The 26509-nt window shown below is 40.0% G+C and overlaps 1 protein-coding gene across 6 annotated transcripts in view; it reads right to left on the bottom strand.

Annotated features, from left to right (window-relative positions):
- The window catches only part of GOLGA4 (golgin A4), a 58354-nt gene that overhangs the window by 13831 nt on the left and 18014 nt on the right, over positions 1–26509 (bottom strand). For 4 of the 6 annotated variants that reach the window (XM_083467744.1, XM_083467742.1, XM_083467743.1 and 1 more), the window contains 13 exons: positions 26262–26400; positions 25306–25493; positions 24229–24312; positions 23377–23524; positions 16679–16857; positions 15158–15289; positions 13264–13419; positions 5474–9675; positions 4055–4176; positions 3118–3248; positions 2821–2934; positions 722–742; positions 520–588 (listed from right to left, as the gene is read on the bottom strand). In XM_083467744.1, coding sequence (XP_083323870.1) covers positions 520–588; positions 722–742; positions 2821–2934; positions 3118–3248; positions 4055–4176; positions 5474–9675; positions 13264–13419; positions 15158–15289; positions 16679–16857; positions 23377–23524; positions 24229–24312; positions 25306–25493; positions 26262–26400 — 5685 coding nt within the window. The remainder of the gene's footprint in view (positions 1–519; positions 589–721; positions 743–2820; positions 2935–3117; positions 3249–4054; positions 4177–5473; positions 9676–13263; positions 13420–15157; positions 15290–16678; positions 16858–23376; positions 23525–24228; positions 24313–25305; positions 25494–26261; positions 26401–26509) is intronic. The other 2 variants (XM_083467746.1, XM_083467745.1) reach the window with 1 other exon arrangement.

Here is a 26509-nt window from a genome sequence, read left to right as displayed (position 1 = left end):
ATGCATGTTTACTCAAAAGTATGTTCAAGAAGATGGGACGCGGGTGACGCTGTGGGTTAAACCACAGAGCCTAGGACTTGCTGATCAGAAGGTCGGTGGTTTGAATCCCTGCGACGGGGTGAGCTCCCGTTGCTCGATCCCTGCTCCTGTCAATCTAGCAGTTTGAAAGCACGCCAAAGTGCAAGTAGATAAATAGGTAAGGTAAACGGCGTTTCTGTGTGCTGCCCTGGTTCGCCAGGTCATGCTGGCCATATGACCCAGAAGATGTCTGTGGACAAACGCTGGCTCCCACGGCCAATAAAGCGAGATGAGCGCCACAACCCCAGAGTCGGTCACGACTGGACCTAACAGTCAGGGGTCCCTTTACCTTAACCTAAGTTCAATAAGGCCTACTTCCATGAAATGGGATATAGGGTTGCAGCCTAGGTAGCCTTTTATAACCTTTTCAAATTATACCTAGAAAATGCTTTAATGTACCCAAGAGCTAAAGTTCCTTCTTCTTTTTTAACAGATCCTTACCTGTTCTATGAATTCCTGTTCTTTCAGCTTTGAATCACTGACAAGTGTTGTCTTCTGGGCTAGCTGGGCCTGAAACACAACCAGAAACATATATGAAAATGTGCACTACAAACACTTAATTTATTACTTTTCATCAAAATTGTAAACAGCATCAAAGGAAAACTTGACATTATGCTAGTGGTAAAGACGGAGCCAATCTTACCTGAAGTTCAGCTATTGTTACCTAAAACAGAAAAATGAACATTTAATAAAATGTATTTGCTTCATAACCTGCCAAATAAAACAAAAAGCACTGCAGGATATTTTTCATCCATATGAATTGTCATTAATTCCTGATTAACTCTCCATTACCTATTTCTCTGATTCATAATCTTATTGCAAAATCTGAGATGGTATATATTACTATTTGGTACAAAGAAATTTGTCTTGCAATTTTTTTTATCACATAAAAGCAGTTTTGAGGAGCACAAATAATTAAAATAGCTTAGTCACACCCAAAATACAAAGAAACTATTCAAATGAGAGACTTAAGCAACTATTAAATGAATTCCTAAATAAGTAACATACATATTTTCTTGTGAACAATTTGCTTTCATCATAATCTCTATTAGTTGAGAGCCATGAAGGAAGACTGGGTTTTTCTTGTAGCAGAAGTTTAATTTTATGCTAAACTCCCACGGTCATTACATGAACTTACAGACCATTTTAAATTAATGAGACATGAGTGTACATAAATGGCTGCAAAAGGACATTATCAAAGAAACTACAAATTTTGGTTAAATTGTGACACTAAATTGTAATCCCACTATTCAAAAGGATAAAATATAACATATATAATATAAGGGTAAAGGGCAATCTGAACACACAGTTTCAAATGAGAGTAATAAAAAGTGTGAAATACTTTTTTTCACCCCAGGATGCCAACACTCCTCAGTTCAGGAGATGAGGGTTTCAACCAAACGATTGAAGGGGGGGGGGGTAGGCACATACAGAACTTGGTTTTTATTTGTATGTTAGGAGATGGTCCCAAAGCTATTCATTCTCCCTGCACTACTACAGTAGGTGGTATGTGGTACCAATTCATAGGCAATAATTACCGTATTTTTTGCTCTATAAAACTCACTTTTTCCCTCCTAAAAAGTAAGGGGAAATGTGTGTGTGTCTTATGGAGCGAATGCAGGCTGCGCAACTATCCCAGAAGCCAGAACAGCAAGAGGGATTGCTGCTTTCACTGCGTAGCGATCCCTCTTGCTATTCTGGCTTCTGAGATTCAGAATTTTTTTTCCCTTGTTTTCCTCCTCCAAAAACTAGGTGTGTCTTGTGGTCTGGTGCGTCTTATAGAGCGAAAAATATGGTAGCCTGCAGCACTTGACACGTTGGTTGTAGCTCTGGGGCTTTTACACTCTCCATTTAGGGTGATTGAACCCTGGGTTTCAACAGCCGAACTGTGAACTCGCAGCATAAAATAGCTGGAAGAATTACTTCTCAGACATGGCAATGCTGCCATGTACTTATCCGTCCCTATGGAACTGGCATACTTATGGTAAGCAAACTCCAAGCCAATCTGCAAGCTTGCGCCACCGAGCCCTCCAATTCTGACTGTAGCATTTTCTGGGAATAGAGCACCATCAGTTGTCGGGAGCAGGTTGAAGGTAGTCTCTTATTGTGGGGCTGGAATCCTGCTCCTTACTAGCACCTTCAGATGATGTGGTCTTCAGCACCTGAATGGACCATGTTAGCCTCCATATCCACAGCTAGCTGCACATATGTGATGTGGTTCTAATCACATGTGTCACCAAAGTGCTTGGGTGGTATTCAACCATGTCTCACTCAGGGTAGACCCACTGAAATTAATCAACCTAACTTACGGTTATATTCATTAAATTCAATGGGTCAACTCTGAGTAAAGCGTCGTTGAATGCTGTCGCTTATTTCCCAATCTCTCTAATTTCAAAGGAAACCAACTGCAACTAACTTAGTCTAGAACCAACTGTATATATGACTAACTGATTTACTACTGAAATAAAACTAAGATATCGAATAATAGATCAGTTTCCACAGTTAATATTATTTGCCTCTGTAGGACAGAACAGCAATAGCTTCAAATGTGAGAGACAACAGTGGCAATAAAGGATAAAAAACAGCCAAGCCCCTTTGCCAATTGTTAGATCAAAAGAGTTAAAATACTCTAAAGTCTAACAAAATATTTCTATTAAAACTCTGAAGGTAAACTAAGATACAAGCTAAGAACCACAATAAATTCCTAAGTAAAAATTTGTAAAATAATGTTTTCTAACTTACTTCACCACTGTTCCAGCTTTCTTCATCTGCCAGTCTTTGTTTGTACTCCTCCTGCAATTTCTCCAGCTGGTTCTGAAGCTCATTTACTTTTTCTGTCATTTCTTCTTCTCGAGTCTTCAGAACAAAATAAATAAATAAAACCATTACTTTATATACTTCACAATTAGGAGACAATCTGGCTTCCATCAGCTTTAGCTACAAGAACTTTAGCTGCGAAATTACTGAATTATACACGAATACTGGATGAAACTGCGCTCTGACTTTTAGAAACACAAAAACAAGCAATACCATATATACCTCAAGGATTTCTTCATACTTTTTCACTGTCCTTTGTAGGTCATCATCTTTTTCTAGCAACTTTTTATGTAACTGAGTTATCTCTGCGTGGTGACTTTCTATGAGTTCAGATTCAACCTCCTGAGCTTTACCTGTGAAAAATGGTCAACGGTGTTTACATATCGCATTTTAACTGGGCTGCTCTTTTAATTGAATTAGCAGGAATTCATTCTAGATACATTAAAAAAAAGAATACTACAGTAAAAGAAGAAACTCTAAAGAAGAATTCATTAAAAATGCTATTAGAATCTAATGAGATGTTGACATGTCAAAACATAACTGATAACATATTCCTTTTCTTATTTTGGCATACAAGGTGTCTTCTTTCACACTAGAGTAGGTTGGGTCAAACAAGCCAATATAATGTTAAAATCAGTAGGCAAGATTATGCTTTGAGTAGTAAGCAATGAATTAAACTTCACTCAAAGGTTTTACGGCTTATCTATCACCTCTTCTTTCTCTACTTTTATTTTTTACAGCTGTTAGTACAGTTGGGACTCGCCACTCCTATACATAGTCATTGAATGCGTAATTCTTACTAAAAAACTAAACAGATGTTATGGTACTTTCAACCTACCTGAACTTCATACTTGTTAACTAATTGGCAGTATTTATTATCAGATATATATGCAAAATTAATATATTTACATTAATGAGTTTGCATATGTATATGTGTGTGTGTGTACACACACACACACGATACAGTATTACATAAGCATTCAAATCTAGGGCAAGAATAGAGGAGAATTCAAGGCTTGTTATCATGCCCCTGACTGTTCTGTCTATGGGTCTATGGAAGTTCTTTCTTCTAAATTGATCTTATAGGAATGGATCTGATGGTTGAATTTAGAAGAGATATAGCCATTTAAAATCAACACAAGGTACTGTTCCAACTCACTGATTGTTTCTTTTACGGCTGTTTCTATTTCTTGGTCCTTTTGTGCCATCTGGGTATTGAATTCTCTCATCAACTGCTTTAATGTGGAGTTGTGCTTCAATTCAATGTCCTCCTGTTCATATCTATAAAGGTACAGCAAAATAAGAAGTCCAGATATGGCAGTTCAAAAGTAAAGCAAAAAAGCATATTAATTTCTAACAGAGATTTGAGAGCCTGCCAAGTATAAGATTGCGTTAAAATAAATGGCTTTCACTAACGGTTTTTCTTTACATTTGTATGATTATTTGTATGATTGAGACAATAGTTACTGAAGAGAGAAATTCATTAAGAAAAATGTTACCAAACAGACTTTTTGTGAAAACGTCCTGAGGATAAAAGTTCATCTACCTATGATAATTTAAAAATGTGTCCAGATAAGGCTATAAAAGGGGGGATTTGCTCCAAGTGCAGCTTATACAAATCCAATTAATTTTGTTAGGGCAAATGAAATAATTTAATTACACCATGTAAACATAACCTGATATTTGACCTGCAAACTCCTAAGGCTTTTAGGACAATGTAGTACAAGGATGTAGACCTAGCAATCTTCCCCTTTGAGGCACATGAAATGAAACCAGGAAACGACTAAGTTTCCAGCTGCTATAGTTTCCAGCTGCATCCAAACCAGAAAATCATCGTTACCAGCTTTGGAACAAGCCAGAATATTAAATTTGGATAAATGGGAAAGTATGGTTAGAGACTTCTTGGTTTGATTATTAAAGTGAGACAAGGGGATGAATTAAGGAGCTTGTGTACTGAGGGCAGAGTGTAATGTTCACTTGAGGCTTTTTAACTGGAGTTACAATTGCCCAAATGCAGCCAAGGACTAGTTTTCCATATGAGTTGCTATGAATTTGAAGGATTTATTTTGCCAATGCTGATTATGAATAATAGAGGCTTCATATATCAAGGGATGCGGGTGGCGCTGTGGGTTAAACCACAGAGCCTAGGGCTTACCAGTCAGAAGGTTGGCGGTTCGAATCCCCAAGATGGGGTGAGCTCCCGTTGCTCAGTCCCAGCTCCTGCCCACCTAGCAGTTTGAAAGCACGTCAAGTGCAAGTAGATAAATAGGTACCGCTCTGGCAGGAAGGTAAACGGCATTTCCGTGCGCTGCTCTGGTTCACCAGAAGCGGCTCAGTCATGCTGGCCACATGACCCGGAAGCTGTATGCCAGATCCCTTGGCCAGTAAAGTGAGATGAGCGCTGCAACCCCAGAGTCGTCCGCGACTGGACCTAACGGTCAGGGGTCCCTTTCCCTTTACATCAAGCAGTTATTGTTTGGACATAAAGCTATGTAATGTCAACTTTTCTTATTTTATACGGTGTTACTGCTCATGCAGGTGCTAACTGGAAATTTTACAGACTACTACTAGAACTTACTTTATTTTTTGTTCCATTTCTTCTACCGATTCTTTTTTCATTATCTCCAGCTCCTGCTGATGTTCCTTCCGCAGGATGCGCAAATCCTTCTGTAGCCTACTCACATCTTTGGCAAGTTTCTGTTTCTCCCGCTCAGTCTCCTCCACTTTAGCTTGCAAATCCTTCTGCTCGATGTGCAGATCATCAAGCAGTTTCTGAAGCTCAAGGACTGATCTATTCTTTTCTTCTGTGCTTTCTTTCAAGTCTTTTATAAGGCCATTTCTTTCCTCCAGCTGCTGTCGGAGTCCCTGCAAATGTTCATCATGTTTTGAAATAGTATCTCCCATCTCAATTCTGTTCAGTTCTCTCTCTTTTGTTAAAGTCTCATCCAAACTGTGTATCTTTTGTTGCAAAGACTGCCTCTCTCCCTCCTTTTCTTGCAGCTTTTCCTGCAAGTCTTTAATCATACCCTCCATATTTTGCTCTTTTTGTTCTTTGGTTTTCAATTCTTCTTGGATAGCTGCATGCTTCTTACTTTGCTCCTCAAGTGCTTGTTGAAGCTTTTCAATGAGCATATGGTCTTCTTGCTCCTTTTTACAGAGTTCTTCTTGTTGATACTGAGCTTCTAGCTTTGAAACACTACTTGCTTTTTGTTCCTCGTCATACATCTTTAGCTGTCTCTCCTTTTCCAATAAATCTTTTTGTAAACCATCTATTTTTAATTCATACATCTGTTGCATGTTCCCTAATGCACATACTTTGTCTTGTTCTGTGGAAACTTTTAAGGTTTCTACCTTCTGTATCATCTCCTTTTCTAACTCAGAATTGATTGATCTAATTTTGTCTTCTAAATACGTAATCTTGTCTTCTTTGTCTTGCAATTTTTGCTTTAACTGCTGTTCCATGTCTTGTCTATATTGCTGTTCCCTTTCTTCCATTTGAGATGTCAGCTGCTTCCTAATAGAAGCAATTTTTTGTTCAGCCTTTTTTTTCAGGTCTCCTATTTTAGCAGTGGTTTCTGAAGTAAGCCTCTCTTCCAAAGACTTTAATTCTTCCTCTTTGCTTTTCATTAAAGCCACTTTTGTTTCTTCAAATTCTTTTGATTTTTCCCCAAGGTCAACTTCCATGGTCTGCATTTTCTTTTCAAAAAGTAGTACTTCTTGTTCCATCTCTTTAAGCCTTTTATCCTTTTCCATAACTGCCACCTGAGTTTGTTGAAGCTCTTGCGCCAGCTCTTTTTGCTTACTGTTCTGCTCATTGTGCCTTTTGAGTTCGTCCATTAAGGAATCATTTTCTGCTGTTTTCCGAGTGATGTGTTCTTCGAGCTCAGCAATTCTTGCTGTATGGATTTTTAACTCGGCAACCAAATCAGACTCTTGTTTTTCTCTTCTAATCTGCTTTTGTTCCAGTAAGCCTTTCAAATGTTCTATGTGCTTGGTTTGCTTATCGCACACTTCCTTCATTTTATTCAATTCCTCTTCTTTCTCAATAGCTTGGCTATTACTTAGTTCAACTTTGTTTTGTAATTCTTTAATTGTGTTATGATTCTGTGTAAATCTTGACTGGGCTTTCTTCTTCCACTCTGACATCTTGTTCATCCAGTGGTCTACTTGTTCAAGAGCAGTTGCTTTTTCTTGACTCAGTGTTTCAATCCTGGAAGACAATTCTTGCACCTCATTCAACAGCTGAAGTCGATTTTCTTTGTGTTGCTTGTTTAACAGAGTTGTGGCAGCATCTTTTTCTGATTTGTCGATTTCAAGCTTGAGATTTAATTCACTGACAAGCTTGTTAAGATCAGTGATCTCTGTCTTCTTTTCATTTAGCTCCTCCTTCAGAGAAGTGACAGCATTAATATGTTCAGACAATTCTTTCTTCAATTGTGTGATGAAAGTTTCTTTCTCTGTTGCTGCTTCCTGCTGGTGTCCTCCTTCTTTTTGCAATTGCTCTTTTTCTGTTACGAGTCTGTCAATATCCACTTTCATAGACATTATCAAGTTTTCCTTTTCTTGCAAGTGTTGTTTTGATTCTTTGAAACAGCTGGTTAAAGTATCACGACTCTCTCTTATTTGCTTAAGTTGAGCTTCTAGGTCAGGAATTTTACAGGTTTTAATTAATATTGTTTCTTTTATTTTTGTTGTGCAATTGTGACAGTGTACAACTCTAGAAATTGCCGAAGAAATTTTTTCATTGCATTTCACAAGCAGTTCAGTGATTTTTATTTCTAGGAAAGATTCTGCTTTCTGCCGGTAATCCTCTAGTTGTGTAGCTATATCCCTTGCAAACTTCTCAAATTCCGCTTTTTTTTGTTGAAGCTCCAAATGTTTGTCCTCCAGTTTTTTCTCATAATCTTCACACTCTTTAGAATGTGACAATTGCAGAGCCTTGAGTTGTTCATCATATGTTTTCAACTTCTCTGCCAGCTCACCAACTTTGTTCTTCTCTTTTTCTCCTACTGCTTTTACTTCACTAAGCTGTTCCTGGACTTCTATCTTCTCCTTCAGAGACAAACTAAGGTCATCCTCTAGTTTCTCAAGTTGCTTTTTCAAATCAGTTTCTCTCTGCGTCAAAACTGTCACCTGAGCTAATGTTTGCTGTAGCTGTTCTTGCAACTCATTCAACAATTTGTCCCTCTCTGTCTGTTCATTCTTTAACCGAGTAATATCTGCATTTCTGTCCTCCCTTTCAATACTGAAGGTGGCCAGTTTCTGTTTCAGGTCTCCTACTTCTTGATCTTTTTCTTGCAACTCCATTTCATGCTTTTCTCCAAGTTCTTCAGCCAGCTGACTCAGCTTCTTCTCCCAGGTTTGGACAACTTCTTCTAGTTCTTTTTTGTGAGCTTCAAGCAGGCTTTCTAGTTGTTCCTTCTGATTCTTCTCCAGTTTTGAGACAGCATCATCAATTCCAGTTGAACTGGCATGGGCCATTTCCAGCATTTTTGCATTGAATTGCTTCTCTTTCTGACTAAATTCCAACTGTTTATTCTCCATCTCCTTTTTGAGTTTTGCTTCCTGCTCTGAAAGTTTCTTCTTGAATCTCTCCTGCATTTCCTTTGATTTTCCTTTAACTTTCTCCATTTGTGTCTCTTGTTGCTTAAATTTGATTTCATATTCACTCGTTAAAGCACTAATTTCTGCCTCTTTGGCTGATAGTAGCTGTCCAAGTTTCTCAATTTGTTGATTCAATAGCCCCTTTGTTTGTGCAAGCTCATTTTCCTTATCAGTAAAATGACTCTTTACGTGATTTACCTCTTCTCTAAGATCTCTTAACTGTGATTCATGCTGTTCTGTCAGAGATGACACTTTCTGCATATTTTCTTTCTTTTGCTCCTCAAGTTCACGTTTCAGATCATGTACCTCGGATATCCGAAACTTTAATTCAGCTTTGAGTTCATTCAGTTCAGCTTCGGTTTTTACAATCTGTTCATCAAGACGTGATTTTTCAGCGTCTACATTGCCCAGCTTTTGCTGCAAATCTATTAACTTTTGTTCGTAAATGCTTGCTTGTTCTCTGGCCATGCTCTCATTGGACTGAAAAAGGCCATCTAGTTCAGTAGACTTTTCTTTGCATTCAATTTCAGCCTTTCTAAGAGATTCCTTCAGTGTTTTCAAATGCTCTTCCAATTCCACTTGGCATTTCTCTTTTTCTTCCAAGAGTAGCTTGAGTTGACTAATTTCATCTTTGAATGTTTTCTCCATGACTTCCTTATCTTTAAAGATAGTTTCAACTTGTTCCTTATGACGGTTCTTCTCTTGCTCCAGCTTTCCCTCAAACTCTAGCTTTGCTTTATCTGCATCATCTTTTAATATCGACAAACGCTGTTCAAGATCCTGACGAATTTTTAGTGTGTCTGATAACTCAGAAGAGAGTGCTTCTAGCTCGGTTTGTTTCACATCAAGCTTTTCTAAAGTTTTTTCGTTCATCTCTTCTATATGGCCATGAAATTGAGTCTCTTTCTCTTTCAATACTTTAGTCACTTCCTCAAGCTGCATTTTCAATTTCTCCATTTCCGACTGCTTCTGACATGTTAATGTATCAAGTTTTTCTGTCCAAACTTGTTGTTCTTGCCGTTTCACATCCTCAAGCTCTTCTCTATGTTTTTCAACCATGGCAGTGATTTCTTTATTGTGCCTGTTGTTTTCTGATTCTATTTGAGCAGTCAGTTCCTCCAACTGGCGGTCATTCTGCGAACACTTTGGAAGGGAACTTTCCAATTCTAGAATTCTCTGTTTAAAAGATTGGTTGAAAAATATCATCAATCCCTTTTTCTGTGACTGACTCCTACTTGAATACAATACTTTAATGAAATTATTACTATGAGCTATACATTTCAAAACATTAGGACATAATCCATTCAAAATTAAGTACTTCCAAATCCCAATGATGGGCGCGTTAAACATATGCTCCGCTGCCTCCCATTTGAATCAATGGAACTCCAAAGTGCTGAACTTTGGCTGGATTGCACCCTTAATAGGTGCCAATTTTATATAGCCTTGATGTACAGAAGGAGAATGGGGAAATATTACTGGCCCCAAAGCTGAGGAAAACTTCCAGAACCACTACATACTTTTCTCATTAAAGTGGAATAAAGACAAAGAGCAAGGGGGTTCTCAAATTCCATCACAATGATTAATAGCAAGAACAATTTGAATCTTCAAAGTATGACTAAGATAAGAAAGTCCCTAACAAAATATTTCCTCAAAAGAGCCAACTAATGGTCAGTTAAGTACCACAATGCAGTATTTGGCCCTTTCCTCCCATCTCCCTGTAAAATCACCCACAACTGTACATAAAGGGTTCCGTCCTCTCCCCCATGCTTTTTAACATCTATATGAAGCCGCTGGGAGAGATCATCAGGGGGTTTGGACTGGGTGTCCATCAATATGCAGATGATACCCAGCTCTACCTTTCTTTCAAATCAGAACCAGTGAAGGTGGTGAAGGTCCTGTGTGAGTGCCTGGAGGCGGTTGGAGGATGGATGGCGGCTAATGGATTGAAGTTGAATCCTGACAAGACAGAAGTACTGTTTTTGGGGGACAGGGGGCGGGCTGGTGTGGAGGACTCCCTGGTCCTGAATGGGGTAACTGTGCCCCTGAAGGACCAGGTGCGTAGCCTGGGAGTCATTTTGGACTCACAGCTGTCCATGGAGGCACAGGTCAATTCTGTATCCAGGACAGCTGTCTACCAACTCCACCTGGTACGCAGGCTGAGACCCTACCTGCCCGCTGACTGTCTGGCCAGAGTGGTGCATGCTCTAGTTATCTCCCGCTTGGACTACTGCAATGCGCTCTATGTGGGGCTACCTTTGAAGGTGACTCGGAAACTACAACTAATCCAGAATGCGGCAGCTAGACTGGTGACTGGGGGCGGCCGCCGAGACCACATAACACCGGTCTTGAAAGACCTACATTGGCTCCCAGTACGTTTCCGAGCACAATTCAAAGTGTTGGTGTTGACCTTTAAAGCCCTAAACGGCTTCGGCCCAGTATACCTGAAGGAGCGTCTCCACCCCCATCGTTCTGCCCGGACACTGAGGTCCAGTGCCGAGGGCCTTCTGGCGGTTCCCTCATTGCGAGAAGCGAAGCTACAGGGAACCAGGCAGAGGGCCTTTTCGGTGGTGGCGCCCGCCCTGTGGAATGCCCTCCCATCGGATGTCAAGGTGATGGACAACTACCTGACATTCAGAAAACATCTTAATATTCAGGGAAGCTTTTAATGTATGATATTTTAGTGTTTTTTGGTTTCTGTGGAAGCCGCCCAGAGTGGCTGGGGAAACCCAGCCAGATGGGCGGGGTACAAATAATAAATTATTATTATTATTATTATTATTATTATTATTATTATTATTATTATTATAAAGGTGTAAGAGGCATAGCGTTATCGACTGCACAGGATGCATGTCAGATTAAAATCAGCACAACAGACTTACACACTGCTTTTGACATTGTGTCTCCACCCCACTTCCACATGGCCTAAGGCACACGTACCTAGGTTACAAGGTATACAGGTTCTTGGAACTAAGTGATTGGCTATTCTTGAATTAGACAGGAAAGGTCACATTCACCTACCGAATCATTTAAAGCTCCTGGAAAAGGGCACCTAACAAAGCAGTAGCTTGTACAAAGAGAAAGTTGTGTAGCTGACTCCCAAACATGAATCCTGATAATTAATGTAAGGATGGACATCATATGCCTCCTATGTTCTGTTTCTAAGACCACCAAGGCATGTGGAAGGGGAAGGCAAGGAAAGATGCAACAGGGGAATATGAGGCTAGGTTATTCTCCTCCTGCTGCAACATATCTACTGTATTTTTCGTCCCATAGGACGCTCCGTCCCATAGGACGCACCTAGTTTTTGGGGGGGGAAATAAAGGGGGAAAAAATCCCCTTTATTTCCCCCCCAAAAAAAACCAGGTCGGGGAAACCAAAGCAGGTTGAGGAACAGCGGGATGGCAGCACTCCTCCTCCCCGCTGTCCCCCGAGATTGTGGGGCTGGCGCTGGGGAGAAGTGCGCTTCTCCCCAGTGCCAGCCTCCAAACCAGGTCGAGGAACAGCGGGATGGCGGCTCTGCGCCTCCTCGCTGTCCCCCGAGCTTGTGGGGCTGGCCGATGTCTGCCCAGCACGCGGGGCGCTCTGCTTCAGGGCGCCCTGCAAGCCGGGCGGCAGGCTGCTATCCGCAGCCTAGGGAGCCCTGCGGGAACTCCCGCGGGCTCCCCAGGCTTGCTGATAGCTTCCTGAAGCCTGGAGAGCGAGAGGGGTCGGTGCGCACCGACCCCTCTCACTCTCCAGGCTTCAGTGAAAGCCTGTATTTGCCCCATAGGACGCACCCAGATTTCCCCTTCATTTTTGGAGGGGAAAAAGTGCGTCCTATAGGGCGAAAAATACGGTATTTAGAGACACTATGTTTGCCGGCCAATTGGTGTCAAAGAAAGATAGAATTTTTTTTATGTACGCTACGACAGCAGCAAGAATACTTATCGCAAAGTACTGGAAGACACAAGATCTACCCACTCTGGAAGAATGGCAGATGAAAGTGATGGACTATATGACACTGGCTGAGATGACTGGCAGAATCCGCGATCAGGGGAAGGAGACAGCGGAAGAAGAATGGAAGAAATTTAAAATCTATCTTAAGGACTACTACAAACTCGATGAATGTTAGAATGTTGAGGTTTTGAGAAAGAAAGGGTTACAGTGACATAAGATTAGACCGAAAGAAAGATTAAGAGGACAGAGGCTTGACAGAAATATTTAGAAGTTGCTAAAAAAATTTTGGACATTGGGATGCAGAAAGGGGAGGTATGGGGGAGTCCGAGAAACAAGGTTTATGAAAAAAAGGTTATGAAATTATACGTGTTTGTATGTCTTTTTATATGTTTGTATTGTTTTTAAAAAATTTGTAAAACCAATAAAAATTTTATATAAAAAAAAAATAATAAAAAAAATAGAGACACTATGTTTGGCTCAAATCACAGTTTCTGCCCCCTTTGTTGTCTGCCTCAACTGATTTCACCACCTTTCTCATGAATCACACTGTGTTTTTAATATTTTGTTGGGAGGGGCCCAGAATGGCTGGGGCAACCCAGTCAGATGGGTGGCATGTAAATAATAAAATGTAATAAATAAATAAATAAATAAATAAATAAATAAATAATAATAAAAATAAAAAACACAGCCATGCCCTTTGGGGCCAAGCACCCTCCCCAAATTTCTCCCATTAGACGCAATTATAGGTATGCATACCTCTCATATGCATTTACATTTTAGTTTGTGCAATATAAAAAAGCAGTCCAATGTTCCAAATCTTTTACTCACAGTTTTGTAGGTTTCTATTTCTTGCTCCATGTCCTCTAGTTTTTTGTCACATTCCAACTGAATTGCTTTTTTCTGCAGTTCCAGTTCTTCTAGGGCTAATGATTCCTGTTGTTCTTTTTCTTGTGTAGTCTGTAGGTGTTCACTCTGGCACTTTTCCTGTGTCAAGAATTATGACTTTTTAAAAAAGAAAGTACCATAAAGTCACTGATCTATCAGCAGCACTAGGAGTATTATCTATTTTAATTCTTGCTCGTACATTTTTTTAAAATGTGGATATCACACAAACAGATTAAAAATCCACAAAGAACCTTATAATTTTATATTTTTCATGTAACTGTAAAGAATCTGAAAGTGAAGTTTCTGTGTGCAGAAAATGAAGAAATAGCAGCAATAATCTAGATTTAGAATTAATCTATTAGTCCTTATCTAACCTTACATACGTGCATGGCCAACAGTAACAGGGTCTAAACTCTGTAACCTTTCCTCAGCATAATTCCCTGACTCTACCTATCCATCCATAGGGATGCAAGCACATTTGTTCCATGGTATACAGGGAGCCTTCAACCAAACACAGTTCAGCTTACTAATATGTGCATTTGCAAACACTAGAGTAAGGTGACTGAATAAAAAAGACTGCCTTTTCAGTTACACAACACAATGAAATATGGACAAGTTCTGTCTGGAAACTCTTATCTGGAAACCCATTTCCATACATTATGTTTCAGGTATATGTTTAAACCAAGCAAACTACCCAGTGGCGTAGCGTGGGGGGTGCAAGGAGGGCCGGCCGCACCGGGCGCAACATCTGGGGGTTAGGGGGCGCAAATTACTTGCCTTGCCCCGGGTGCTGACAACCCACGCTACGCCACTGAAACTACCTAAAAAGAGTTGCGGGAGAAAGAAAAAGGAAGCGTTTAGAACAGATAAGCAAACTCTCCAAAATGTGTCAAAAGTTCAGAAGTTCCTCTTTATATAACAGGAATGTCTAGAACATCTAGGATTGGTTACTGTAATGTACTGCATGTGCAGTTACCCTTGAAAACTATTTACAAAACTACTGAGTTTGTTCAAAGTACAGGGTCCTGACTACTGACTGGGACAAGTCAGCAGGAAGGTATCCCAGCAATACCGAAAGCACTAGCTTCTTGCTAGTTTCCAAGCACAACTGAAAATCCTGGTGCTCATCTTTAAAGCCTTCTAGAGTTTAGGACACTGGTCCCATACCAATCTGCCAGTATATTGAGGTCATTTTCAGAGGCCCTCCACCAGGTGCCCCAAATTTCTGGAGGTAAGAAATGGTGGGATCCCCATTTGTAGAATTCCTCTCCCAGGGAAGCCTACCATTTACTTCCATTGTTCTCCTTTTGACACCAGGCACCAACATTCTATTGTCCCAAACTTTTTAATGCATTTTTGTGTTCTTGATAGTGGTTAAGAGCGGTAGACTTGTAATCTGGTGAACTGGGTTCGCTTCCCTGCTCCTCCACATGCAGCTGCTGGGTGACCTTGGGCTAGTCACACTTCTCTGAAGTCTCTCAGCCCCACTCACCTCACAGAGTGTTTGTTGTGGGGGAGGAAGCGAAAGGAGAATGTTAGCCACTTTGAGACTCCTTCAGGTAGTGATAAAGCGGGATATCAAATCCAAACCCTTCTCTTCTACTTCATGAACTTACTTATTGCATTTTATTTTAGAAATTGCTGAAGGGTGGTGTGCATATATGTATATATTTTAAATAAATAGGTGTTATTATTCACTTGGTCTGTAGATTCCCAGATATACATCCAAATGCATCTTTATGCACCAAGTTCTCCTATTCATACTTAAGTTTTATTCATCATCACAAACACAGGTATACACACACCAGACCCATCTGGCTCTTAAGAAGACACTTACAAGAGCTGTTTTCATTTGTTCCTGAAACGCCTGGTCTTGAGCCCGTAATCTATCATTTAATATCTGTTCTTTGCTAGCCAATTCCCTTTTATGTAACTTTTCTAGTTCGGTAATTCGTTCTTCTGAAGATTTCTGCAAATTTGAAAGGCACACGTCTGATGTTACCCAAGAAACAAAGGTGCTTCTATATTATTGATCAAAGAGAAATGAAATAAAGAAGAAAAATGACTAAACAGATTGCTTTCTTGCAAGAAATGCTATTTGGTGCTTTTTTTTTAGAAAATAAAAGATCCAAAAGAGTTCCAGTTCACATCTGTTCTTCTATATACATTTACTAAGGAATAAGTCCCATTCACCTCAGAGGCAGAGATGCAGAGAATTGCACTATGAATGACTCGCATCTTCCCATTCAGTTTTTAATAGGCCTTCAAGAGTACAATTCTAATTATGCTTACTCAGAAGTCCCACTGAATCCAATGGGCCTTACTTCAAAGTATGCATGCATAGAACTACAGCCAAACAGTGCAATCCTATTAATATTTACTCAGCAGTAATAGCTGCATATAATGGCGTTAACTCCCAGATAAGTATGTATAGCATTACAACCTTAGTCATATATTTCTGGGTGTTGCCTAGCAGCCGGGTTCAACACAATACTACATAATCCATATACCTTTTCTACCTTACAGAGATTCAAACAATTCCTATCCATATTTTGGTTCTGCAGCAGAGAAAGTGGCATGATTAAACACACAAATTCTTTTGTGTGTTAAACAAGGCTTTAATAGAACAGTGTAAAGCTGCAAGACTGATTTATTATCAGATTCTCAGTACAGTGGTACCTCGGGTTACAGACGCTTCAGGTTACGCGTTTCCGGGTTGCGCACCGCGCTGAACCCAGAAGTACCGGAACGGGTACACATGCGCAGAAGTGCCGAATCGCACAACCCGAAATGCGGGTTGTGAACGTGCCTTGCACACAGATCACGTTCACAACCTGAGGTTCCACTGTATAAAAGTAAAGGTAAAGGGACCCCTGACCATTAGGTCCAGTCGTGACTGACTCTGGGGTTGCGGCGCTCATCTCGCTTCATTGGCCGAAGGAGCCGGCGTACAGCTTCCGGGTCATGTGGCCAGCATGACTAACCCACTTCTGGCGAATCAGAGCAGTGCACGAAAGCGTCATTTACCTTCCCGCTGGAGCGGTACCTATTTATCTACTTGCACTTTGACATGCTTTCAAACTGCTAGGTTGGCAGGAGCAGGGACTGAGCAACGGGAGCTCACCCCCTCGCGGGGATTTGAACCGCCGACCTTCTGATCGGCAAGTCCTAGGCTCTGTGGTTTAACCCACAGCACCACCTGCGTCCCGTTCCACTGTATACTGCACTTTTATTCACCCATACACCCCGCCAACAAGGGAAGATTGACCTCTGCCAGTATTAACATGATATATTCTGATTTCAACGTGAATTGTTACCTTATCTCTGCAGTTTACCTTATAGAAGATCTAGCATTTACCTTCATAATATTAACCACCTCCTGCTTCACCCTTGTTAATTCCTGTTGAAGGCTCACACGCTCTTCCTCGCTTGCCTTTTCTACAGCCTTGATCCTATCATCCATTTCTGCTTGCAGTTTCTTGCGTGCTTCTTCAGTCCTTTGGGCTGAACTGAGAGCCTTCTCAAGCTCTTCAAATGCTGCAGAAAACAAGAAAAAGAAGAGGTTATATGTATGGTTTAACATGGCAGAAACTCTAGACAAAGTAAAATTACCATATGTAGGCCATATTCTCACTGAATAACCTAGCTAAAGAGAAATCAAGAAGTCAGCCTGGAAAGGCAAACGTTTACTATCATGTCAACAAAATAAAACTCAGAAATCAAGGGACTGGGCTCTGCTTCCTGCTTAGTGTCAAACCTCTCAACCCTTAAAATAAATTGAACAAGAATATTGTATAGAAGTGGTAATTCAACAGAAATTCCCTTTTCACTCATGACTGCATAGCAATTCTCAGGAGTCTATAAGAATGTCTGGAATGCCTGAACTCATGTAATCCTAAGAGCAGCTTCTTTGCATTAGAACCGTGAATAACTATACTGCCATTTAACTTTAATACAGTTTCTTTAAACTTCATTACAGCTCAATTGGTGTCCTTGCTTTAGCTCTCTAGAAGACAGGTCAGAACACTACTTTCATCAGCACATAACACTAAATCTAACTACGGCTAAGTGTGAACAAGCAAAGATCACAGCCACTTTGTTCCTCCTCTGAGCCTGTCGCACTACCAGAATCCAAGTCATGGTTTGCTTTGGCATTACATGCATATCTGAGCCACAGGTTGTCGTCTCCAAAGAAACGATGAGTGATAAGCAAATAACAGCTGGTTACAACTCATAGTTTATTTGGAATGAGACAAACCATAAGCCTGGATTCACACATAATGCTAAACCAAATGGTGATTTAGCTCTCAGTATTACCGCAGCAACAGGAGGGAAGCAAAACAGCCGATGTTTTTGCTCTGTGCATCAGCAAACTTGCTCATGTTAACCTAAGCCACAGTTTGGCATAAGTGTTATATGTGAACCAAGTCTGGGCAGTGCATAATTAATATTGCAACTTGCTGATTATTTACTATGCATATGACGATATGCTGGTATTGTCTTAGTCTTCCTTTTATGTAAATTTAGTTGGTGTTTTTTGCTGCCTTGATTGTCCCTTTTAAAGATAAAAACGTGGAATGATGATTGTTTTAAATACATGAAAAATAATTTTATAATTTTAAAAAATGTTATGACTGAATAATTTTTATCAATGTTGTTGTTTAGGCATAGTAAAATCCTCAAGTAGTGGGCGGGGGATCAAGTTGCCACATTAGCTCTACCACATTAGCATGAGATTTGGCCCCGTGTGCCTTCCAGCACAGTTCAGAACATATTTATCAATCCCATTGTACTGAAATGTAGGTGCATTTCATATGTTCAGCACAAAGTACTAACATAAATAAGCATATACTAGTAATGGACAAATTTAGGACCTGCCATATAATCCAAACATTAACACTACTGCATTTAAAAATATGGCACTGCCCATCTTCTCTGTCTTTTAATGAATTATCTATATGCAGTAGCATTGGCTGTTACTGGGCTATGGCTGCAAATGTCTAGCGCAGTGTCACAGCACTGTCAAGGCTGCAATCTTATACTTGGGTGTAAGCTCCACTGAATTCAATGGGGCTTACTACTGAGTAGACACTCATAGAATTGTGCTAAATTTTATAAAGGGGGAAAGGAAATGATTCAACATGAGAATGCTATTTTTGGGTGGCAGCAGCATGTCAACTGCAACGCCACTCTTTTCCCCTTAAGCCCTGATGGAGGATGAGCAATGAAACCTCACAGTGCAATAAATCAGAATTTCAGGTGTCAAAGGGCCACCTTCTAAAAGGCAGAGTTCATAAATGCACAGGCTTATTTATTTATTTATTTTTAGCTTTTTTGAAATGTAAAGTGGGTGAAAAAGAAACACATATTCAGGCCCACAGGCAGGAAGAACAGAAACTTTCCAGTAAAGACTAGGAATGACTACTCAAATGCAGAAACCCAGCAACATGCAGCTGTATTACCATAAATACAAACACATGACACCAGGAAGAAAGCTAGGCAAGCATGAAAACACAAAGAAGCAGCACTTCACAGAAACACAATCTGTTCTCTAAAAGTAAAATTTTATGCATCTCAGGCATCCTAACACATAAGCAGAAACACAACATTACGATTTGAGGTAGCTAATTCTAATACAAGGGGCAGGTGCCAGTTGCAAATGATTGTGTATACTCATGAAGTTACACAACAGGGGTCCATGGTTCACCTTTTACTCACTCAGTGAGTCTGGTTAAATCAAAGCTATAAAACCAAATCGTAACACAGAGGTGGGTTTTCGCTCCCATTATACTAGCATAGCTGTTTCAAAGTAACCAATGTGTAAGAATATTCTGCAATTTGCACTTGACAGGAAATCTAAGCAAGAGCTGTTTGACAGTGGAATGGGGTACTTCCAAAGTTGATGGGCTCCCCCTTCGTTGGAGGTTTTTAAACAGAGGTTGGATGGCAATTTGTCAGTGATTATTTAGCTGTGATTCCTGCACTGCACAAGGTTGGACAAGATAACGCTTTGGTTCCCATCCAACTCTACAATTCTGTGTTTCTATGAATCTAAGTACACAATGATAAATCACTTCCACTGAACTGATCACATTGTAGCTTTCTGGGGCAAACATGAATGGTTTTCAAGGCAAATGCTGAAGGCATTCCTAAGCAATGCCACCAATGCAATTGAAGCTACGAGCCACAAACAATAGATGAGATGGTAAGCCAGAGTTCTTGACTGTGCTCCTTCAGACTGCAGGTGAGGACAGCAGAGATTTTTTTAAAAAATTAAAAGATGTAATTTTAATTTAACTGCACTTGGTCCTTATTGCAATCAATGAAAAGGGTTCGTCACAACCCAAGTCCCAATCGTTCAACAGGAAATAGTCCTTATTGAAATTGCTACAAAAGTTAAGTACAACTAACTCTCAGACTAGCTCCAACCCACTGACTTCAGTAGAGGAAAATCCTCACTGCCCCTCTCTCCACAGAAGAAAGCTGTGCAGTGGAAAGCCAAGCTTATCAACTAATCTGCTGTTTGTGAAAACTGTCATCACTTTTTAAAAGGAGTTTGTGATAAGGAAGAGGAGCGAAAGGAAGGGTTGAGCTTCACCTGAGCTAGCAAGCTTACATTCACATTCTTAAAAATGCATTTTGTGGGTTTCCACAAAATGGTCTATCTATGAAATAATCAGCTATAGAAGAATGGTATCTTTTACTGGTCCAACTCTGTTTTAAAGCAAGTTATCAAGCTGTTGAACACAAGTTGAGCACACAGGTTCTCCATCAGTTATAGGGGATTTAAGATGAAGTATAAATTATCTGTTTTTATACATGAAAGCCTAGCTTCTCACCTTGCACTAACAAATAAAGATTCAGAGAAGGTTCAATTGACTTTTGCCAGACAAAGAGATAGCTCATGGCTCAGAGTGTTTCAGGGGAAAATATCACATTTATTTGACTACTCTGTGGGATTCCATGGGATAAAAGAAACATTACCAGGCTGCAGAATGTTGGCAACTGAATTGATGTTGCGCCAAAAAAGATGAAAGCAGCCATATACAAGAGTGTGTTGCATCATTTTGAGCCACAGAGTGGTATTCTGTGAGATCCACAGCATATCCTTTTTCTCTACTGGAACAGGTGAAGGAAAATGATGAGCACAATTTGCAATTATTTTTAAAACACTCTTCATTTTTTTAAAAAAGTGAAGTGCCAGCCATAAGCCAACTCCTTGCTTTTGCACTGATGAAATACCTAGGTGTGGTTCAAAAGCTTGCAACAAATTTTCATAAACAACTAGAGTTGGTGCAATAAAAGCTATCTTTACCTCTTTCTTTTAAGTCTTTCATGCCACATTAACTGATGTCTTCAACTTATGGCACTATCTAGTGGTGAAAGCAGGAGAAAGCAGCATGGAACCAAATTATGCAGACTAAGAAATACTCATTTAGTCTGTTTCAACAAGTATGCAAGAAATGGAAGTGCAGAACTGTAACAAAAAAAATCATCTAGTCAAAACAACATTCTCTTACATTTAGGCAACCTGCACCAATAATGATTTTGAATAAGCACCTGAATATATAAAAGAGTTTCTTGTCTATGAATGAAATAGCTTTTATGCAAAGAAGGAAAACAATTACGAGGATTTATCTGAAATGGTTTTACATGGCCAAACACTGGCGAACCCTCACAATGTTTTGTGCAGAATATTTAATACTGGTATAATGCTAAAGTTTGAATTATGAGAAATTAATGTACAAGTTATTATAACATAACCAATTTCCAAGAGCTGTAAAACAACGCCAAATATTCCAAGGCATTAAGAGATTTAACTACCATACATTGAACTGAAGGCACTCACTTTAGGTATTGCCTGAGAAGCACAGAATTTACTTTCTAAAGCCCTCTGCAAGCAGCAGTTGAGTGATATAAGTAAGAGATCCCTTACCCCAATCCTGTTCATACAAGGCTTGGGAAAGGCACCATGATTCACTTATTGGCATGTGTGGATGCACAAAAATAAGATGCTTAGTGAGATTTTAACACAATACTTTCATTATTACAGAATGAAAAGCTGCAATAATAATCTGACATATGAACTGAACTGTTATGGTTTTATTTCATTTAGTTTCAAAGTTTAGCATTCCAAGCATATTTTATTATATATATTTATTACAAGACTTGTTGCAATGACTTGCAATGCACACTGGTAACGCAATCCTACCTACTGACTCACAAAAATCAAAACAAGTAGGTCTGTGTTGTGTCTCTCAACAACTTAGAAATACAAGCATATCAAATGTTACCTATCCTTAATATTAAATAGATGCAATAACTCTGTAAAGTATTATCTAACATTTTATATCAAAACGAAAAATTTGTAAAAGATAACATTTTGCATTCCATTCTGTTTATCTGCCATTTCCCCCACAATTAACTATTTCTGTTTAACAAGCGAGAAGAGAAATGCTAAGTCTGGAGGTAGGATGTTGGATGTGTGGAGTGACTAAGAACATAGAAAATACAGGCATAAAACTGTACTGCTGCAAATTTGAGTCATCCTCATGGCTGCACATTATCTCTTCCCATGAGCAATTTCTACTGCACTGTCAACATTGGTTAACAAACCATAATTACTTTGTAAACCTGAGTCTAAAATCATGGCTTGAAGTAGTTGCAATCCATGGTTATAGAAATATGATTTGGAATTACCCAGGGGTGGCCAACCGGTAGATCACTGGTAGATCACTGGCTCCCCCCACAGAAACTCAACAACTTTGGCTCCCCTAGGAAAAGCTCAACAACTTTGAGCTGAACCCCCCAAAAACAGGGGTAGATCACTGCCAGACTTTAATTCAGAAAGTAGATTGCAGCCTCTTGGGAGTTGGCCACCCCTGGTTACCTATAGCTTTAGTGCACATATAATGCATAACCATGGTTAACACTGGGAAGAGAAGGGAAGAGGTAAAGTGCTCTGGATGGAGAAGGCAAGAAAGTGCATTCATAAGGCTGCTTCCAGTATGAAAAACATGGCTTGCAAATAGTCTGCACCAGGTCTCAAAAGACAGATCCTCCCGTTGTCCCCACATTTAGTGTCTAAAGTTAAAGGTAAAGGTAAAGGGACCCCTGACCATTAGGTCCAGTCGTGACCGACTCTGGGCTTGCGGCACTCATCTCGCTTTATTGGCCGAGGGAGCCGGCATTTGTCCGCAGACAGCTTCCGTGTCATGTGGCCAGCATGACTAACCCACTTCTGGCGAATCAGAGCAGTGCACGAAAACGTCATTTACCTTCCTGCCAGAGTGGTACCTATTTATCTACTTGCACTTTGACGTGCTTTCGAAATGCTAGGTTGGCAGGAGCTGGGACCGAGCAACGGGAGCTCACCCCGTCGCGGGGATTCGAACCACGACCTTCTGATCGGCAGGTCCTAGGCTCTGTGGTTTAACCCACAGCGCCACCCGCGTCCCATTCAGTGTCTACATCAGGTCAGACTAACTAGCAGGAACGGAGTGTCTCTTTTTCATAGCATGTGACTTCATGCTTAAGCTATTGGTATGACTATTACTGAATGCCAAGAGTTTTAACTGCTGTGTGGAACTTAAAAGTAAGGTGGCTCCTCATCACAGGACTTGCTGTCAAACTTACTGATCGAACTCCTTCAACTTGTAAGGCACTGCAGAAGCACATTATTCAAAATGAGGTGGCTTAAATCTATGTGGACCATCCTAGCCAGCTCTGATTCCATGATAGGGTTGAGCATTTCCCCCCTAACATGTTTATGTTATAAATGAGGAATGTTGGAACTGTTTTGTCTGCCAACTTATTGCCTCTTTCATTTCTGTACAAGCAATTAAGGAAGGAGTAGAGCAAGGATGGCTGCAGGTTTCCACCAAGTTCCACAAGGCACCATCACTACCATTAGTCAAACAGTGCTGTTAATTTTGATGGGTCAGGGAAATGGGACAGTTAGTGTTAGTGTTGCAACAGTTAGTGACAAAGTGCAAACAAATGATGCCAAAGAAATGTTTCCTGCTTGGATAAGGAACAATCACCACAACTTCTTACCAGCTTTTTCAGACTTTTCCTTCTGTTCTTTTAACTCTTCACCTTGCATAACCACCTGCTTGACGCGAGTACGCAACTGGGCAATTTCTTCCTCCTTCATTTCCAATGTTTCATGCATTTGCCGTTTGGTTTCTGCTATTACCATGCCCTATAAAATGGGTAATTACAGATAAGGAGGGTGCTGTGTGGAAACATACATACACACACTCAGAAACAAGACATAGTTATTGTTATGCAACTTCCCCCACCTCTTTGTTGCGTTAGAAGAAAGTGCAGAAGCATTGTGAGGAAGAAAACACTACCGAGTACTGGACAAATATATAGCAACTATAACCAAGAGGATGGAAAGAGGATCTGGAGATTACTGGTGGAACTTTAAAAAACCCAACCCTCAGACTCTGATTATGTGCATGCACAGCCCCATATCTATGACAAGTCAAAGACCATTAAGAAGAGCAACAGCAGGCTTAGATATGGACTTTGCTCTTCCCAGCAGAAGAGAAGAGATGCAATCTGTTCTGGAGGTTTCCTGTTGGAACAGTCTCTAGACCAGTGCTAGAGGTGACAGCTGCAGGGGGAGAAGGGAACTGGCAAAAGTTACCTCCCCTTCCTTCCAAGAAAAGGATTCTGCCCCTGGATCGAAAGCCTTCTGTGGATGGAAGGAGTTGTTCTGGTCACAGAAAAAAAAAGTCTGGATCCAGTTCTCTCTCTCTCTTTCGCTCCCTCATATATCCTCATTTTAGCAATTATTTTCAAGACAGTTGACAAAATAAATTACATGCAGTTTTTATGCCTGAATTAGCACTATTCGTACAATAATTCAGGAATTTTAAAATAATCTATATTGCTTACTTTATCTTGCTCTAGCTGTTCTATCAAGTTCTTGGCATCACGTAACTGAGTGATCAGCTTGGTCTTCTCAGCCATATGAAGATCCTAGGAGACAGGTTAAAATATAAGCAGTGTACCTATCTTGCAATAACTCTCTTCCCCTCACCCACCAAAGCTTCACATTTGAGTACAGGGAATGACCATTTTGCATGTGACTGCTGATGCACACACCACTCTCAGCCCGGGAAGGGAATGAAACGGCGCAGGCTTACCCTGCCAACGCATGCAATGACCTGGAAAGCAACCCCTATCGAAACAAGGAGTAGTATTTCTTACTTGAATATATACTATTATTCAGCTCCCCACAGGAGAACATCAACACACACAACTCTAGGAATCCTCTGCATTAAGATATCTTTTGCTCCTTATAAATGCTGGTTATATAGGGAGGAGGCTGAAAATATTTGTTTCCTTGTTGAAGTTATACTGATATCAGACATTACAGACTTTGAAGGTTCAAGCTTTACTTAAACATTTATACCATTCTCTTTTCCCAAAAAGGCTCCTAGAGTTTCTTAAGGAATAATGTGGAGGCTAGTATAAACTCACTTAAAATTTTAATTTTCAGGCATACACTAGATTAAAAATAAAATAAAGAGTAAAATACGTTCAGTTCCTCCTATTGTTAACAAGGACTACAGCCTTGCTCCCAACTGTGCATGAAATATCTCACTCTGCTGAACATTTAAAGGACCGTGTTTCCCCTTTCGGAATAAAAACATCACTGCATGCTTATACAAAAATAAAAAACCCAACAAACCTACTTTGAAGTCTAATTAAGTTAGGTTAATAAGCACACACAATTAGAAATGTGCAATTTAAGACATGCAGTTCTGGAAGGTTCTGACATATAGTCTACATCTTTTATTATTATTATTCCATTTAACAGAATCGAAACCATGTCTTGCCCTTACCTTGGGCATTCAGGAATTTTACAATATGTTTCAGGATGTGACATCTGGCATCTTTTGCTTTATCAGTTAAGCAAAGAAAATTTTGACCTTGTGTGAATTGATACACAAAGTCATTTTTCAGTACCTTTATTTTCTCTAGTTCCTGAAGTCTCTCATCCAGTTGTTCCTGAAGTGCCTCTTTTTCATTGGTTAGCTGTACCGAGCGTTCTTTATATGAGCGGATTGTTTCTTTACATCGATGGAGCAAGTTCTCTTGACGTTTCACTCGCTGAGTAAGAGCTTCTAGTGTTTTAGCAGAATCCCCATCACCACCTACATCAAACAGAAAATTATGTTTGGGCAATATGATTGCCTGGACAAAAAACGCTTGAATACGATAACTGAAGAAAGGTGTGAGGTAAGTAAAGTTTATATCCAAAATAGCACTAAGTCATTGGGTCTGTTACTGCAACAATTTCCGCTTGCACAAAAGAACTCCCCACTCTCCTTCGCCCATATTTTCCCTAAATCTTGTCTGAAGGTTCTTCCTACCCTCTGGAGCAGATCTGGGGTTGCCGGAATAGATAAAACAACCTTGCCTTCGATAGGAGAAATTTTAAAAAGAACAAAAGGGGGGGGGGGAGAAGCCAGCAAAGCAAACCCCTGTCACGTAACTGAAAGGGAATATGCGGAGCTCTGATAAGCACATCTTACCTCGGCAACATCTTGCCCCTTCTCCCAGAGAGAAAGGGGTGCATGCAGAAGGAAAAGGAATTTCTGTTGTACAAGCATAAATTCTAATGGAACAAGGGCACTGGATACTGGCCAATGTGAACTAAATAAATGAAGAATACTATTGTAGTGCTCTCATAGTAACATCGTCTGGAAGTACTTAAAATCCCCTGCATGTTCAATAAGAGATCTTAACATCAATATTTTATCAACAATCTAAAATGCAGCTGTAAAGCCCTATCAACACTGAACTAGAAATCTGTATTTGGAAACATAGTTATTCAGTAGAACTTGGTGAGATGAAAGCACAAGATTGTTAGTATCTTATTTTCAAGATATTTACACTCTTTTTCTACTACACCAACCTACCAGGACTCTCTGGTTGCACAGCATTCTCTGTGTTTAAATCTTTTGTTGGACTCTGAACTTCTGGTTGAGTCTGAACATTTGGATCAGGTAACTCAATACTTATTTGGCCATTTTGCAATCGTTGTTTCAGTAATGATACCTGCAAAAACAACAAAGTAATATAATTCAGCTACTGTCTGACATTTCTTAACATATAATAAAAATGTTCACCTGGCTGCTCACAGGTGAACTACAGGACAATGTCAGAC

Source organism: Podarcis liolepis (genome assembly GCF_965112155.1).
Source record: "Podarcis liolepis genome assembly, chromosome: 12".
Classification (NCBI taxonomy): Eukaryota; Metazoa; Chordata; class Lepidosauria; order Squamata; family Lacertidae; genus Podarcis; species Podarcis liolepis.
Note: the sequence above shows the minus strand (reverse complement) of the source record. Positions and strands in the feature narration are given on the sequence as shown.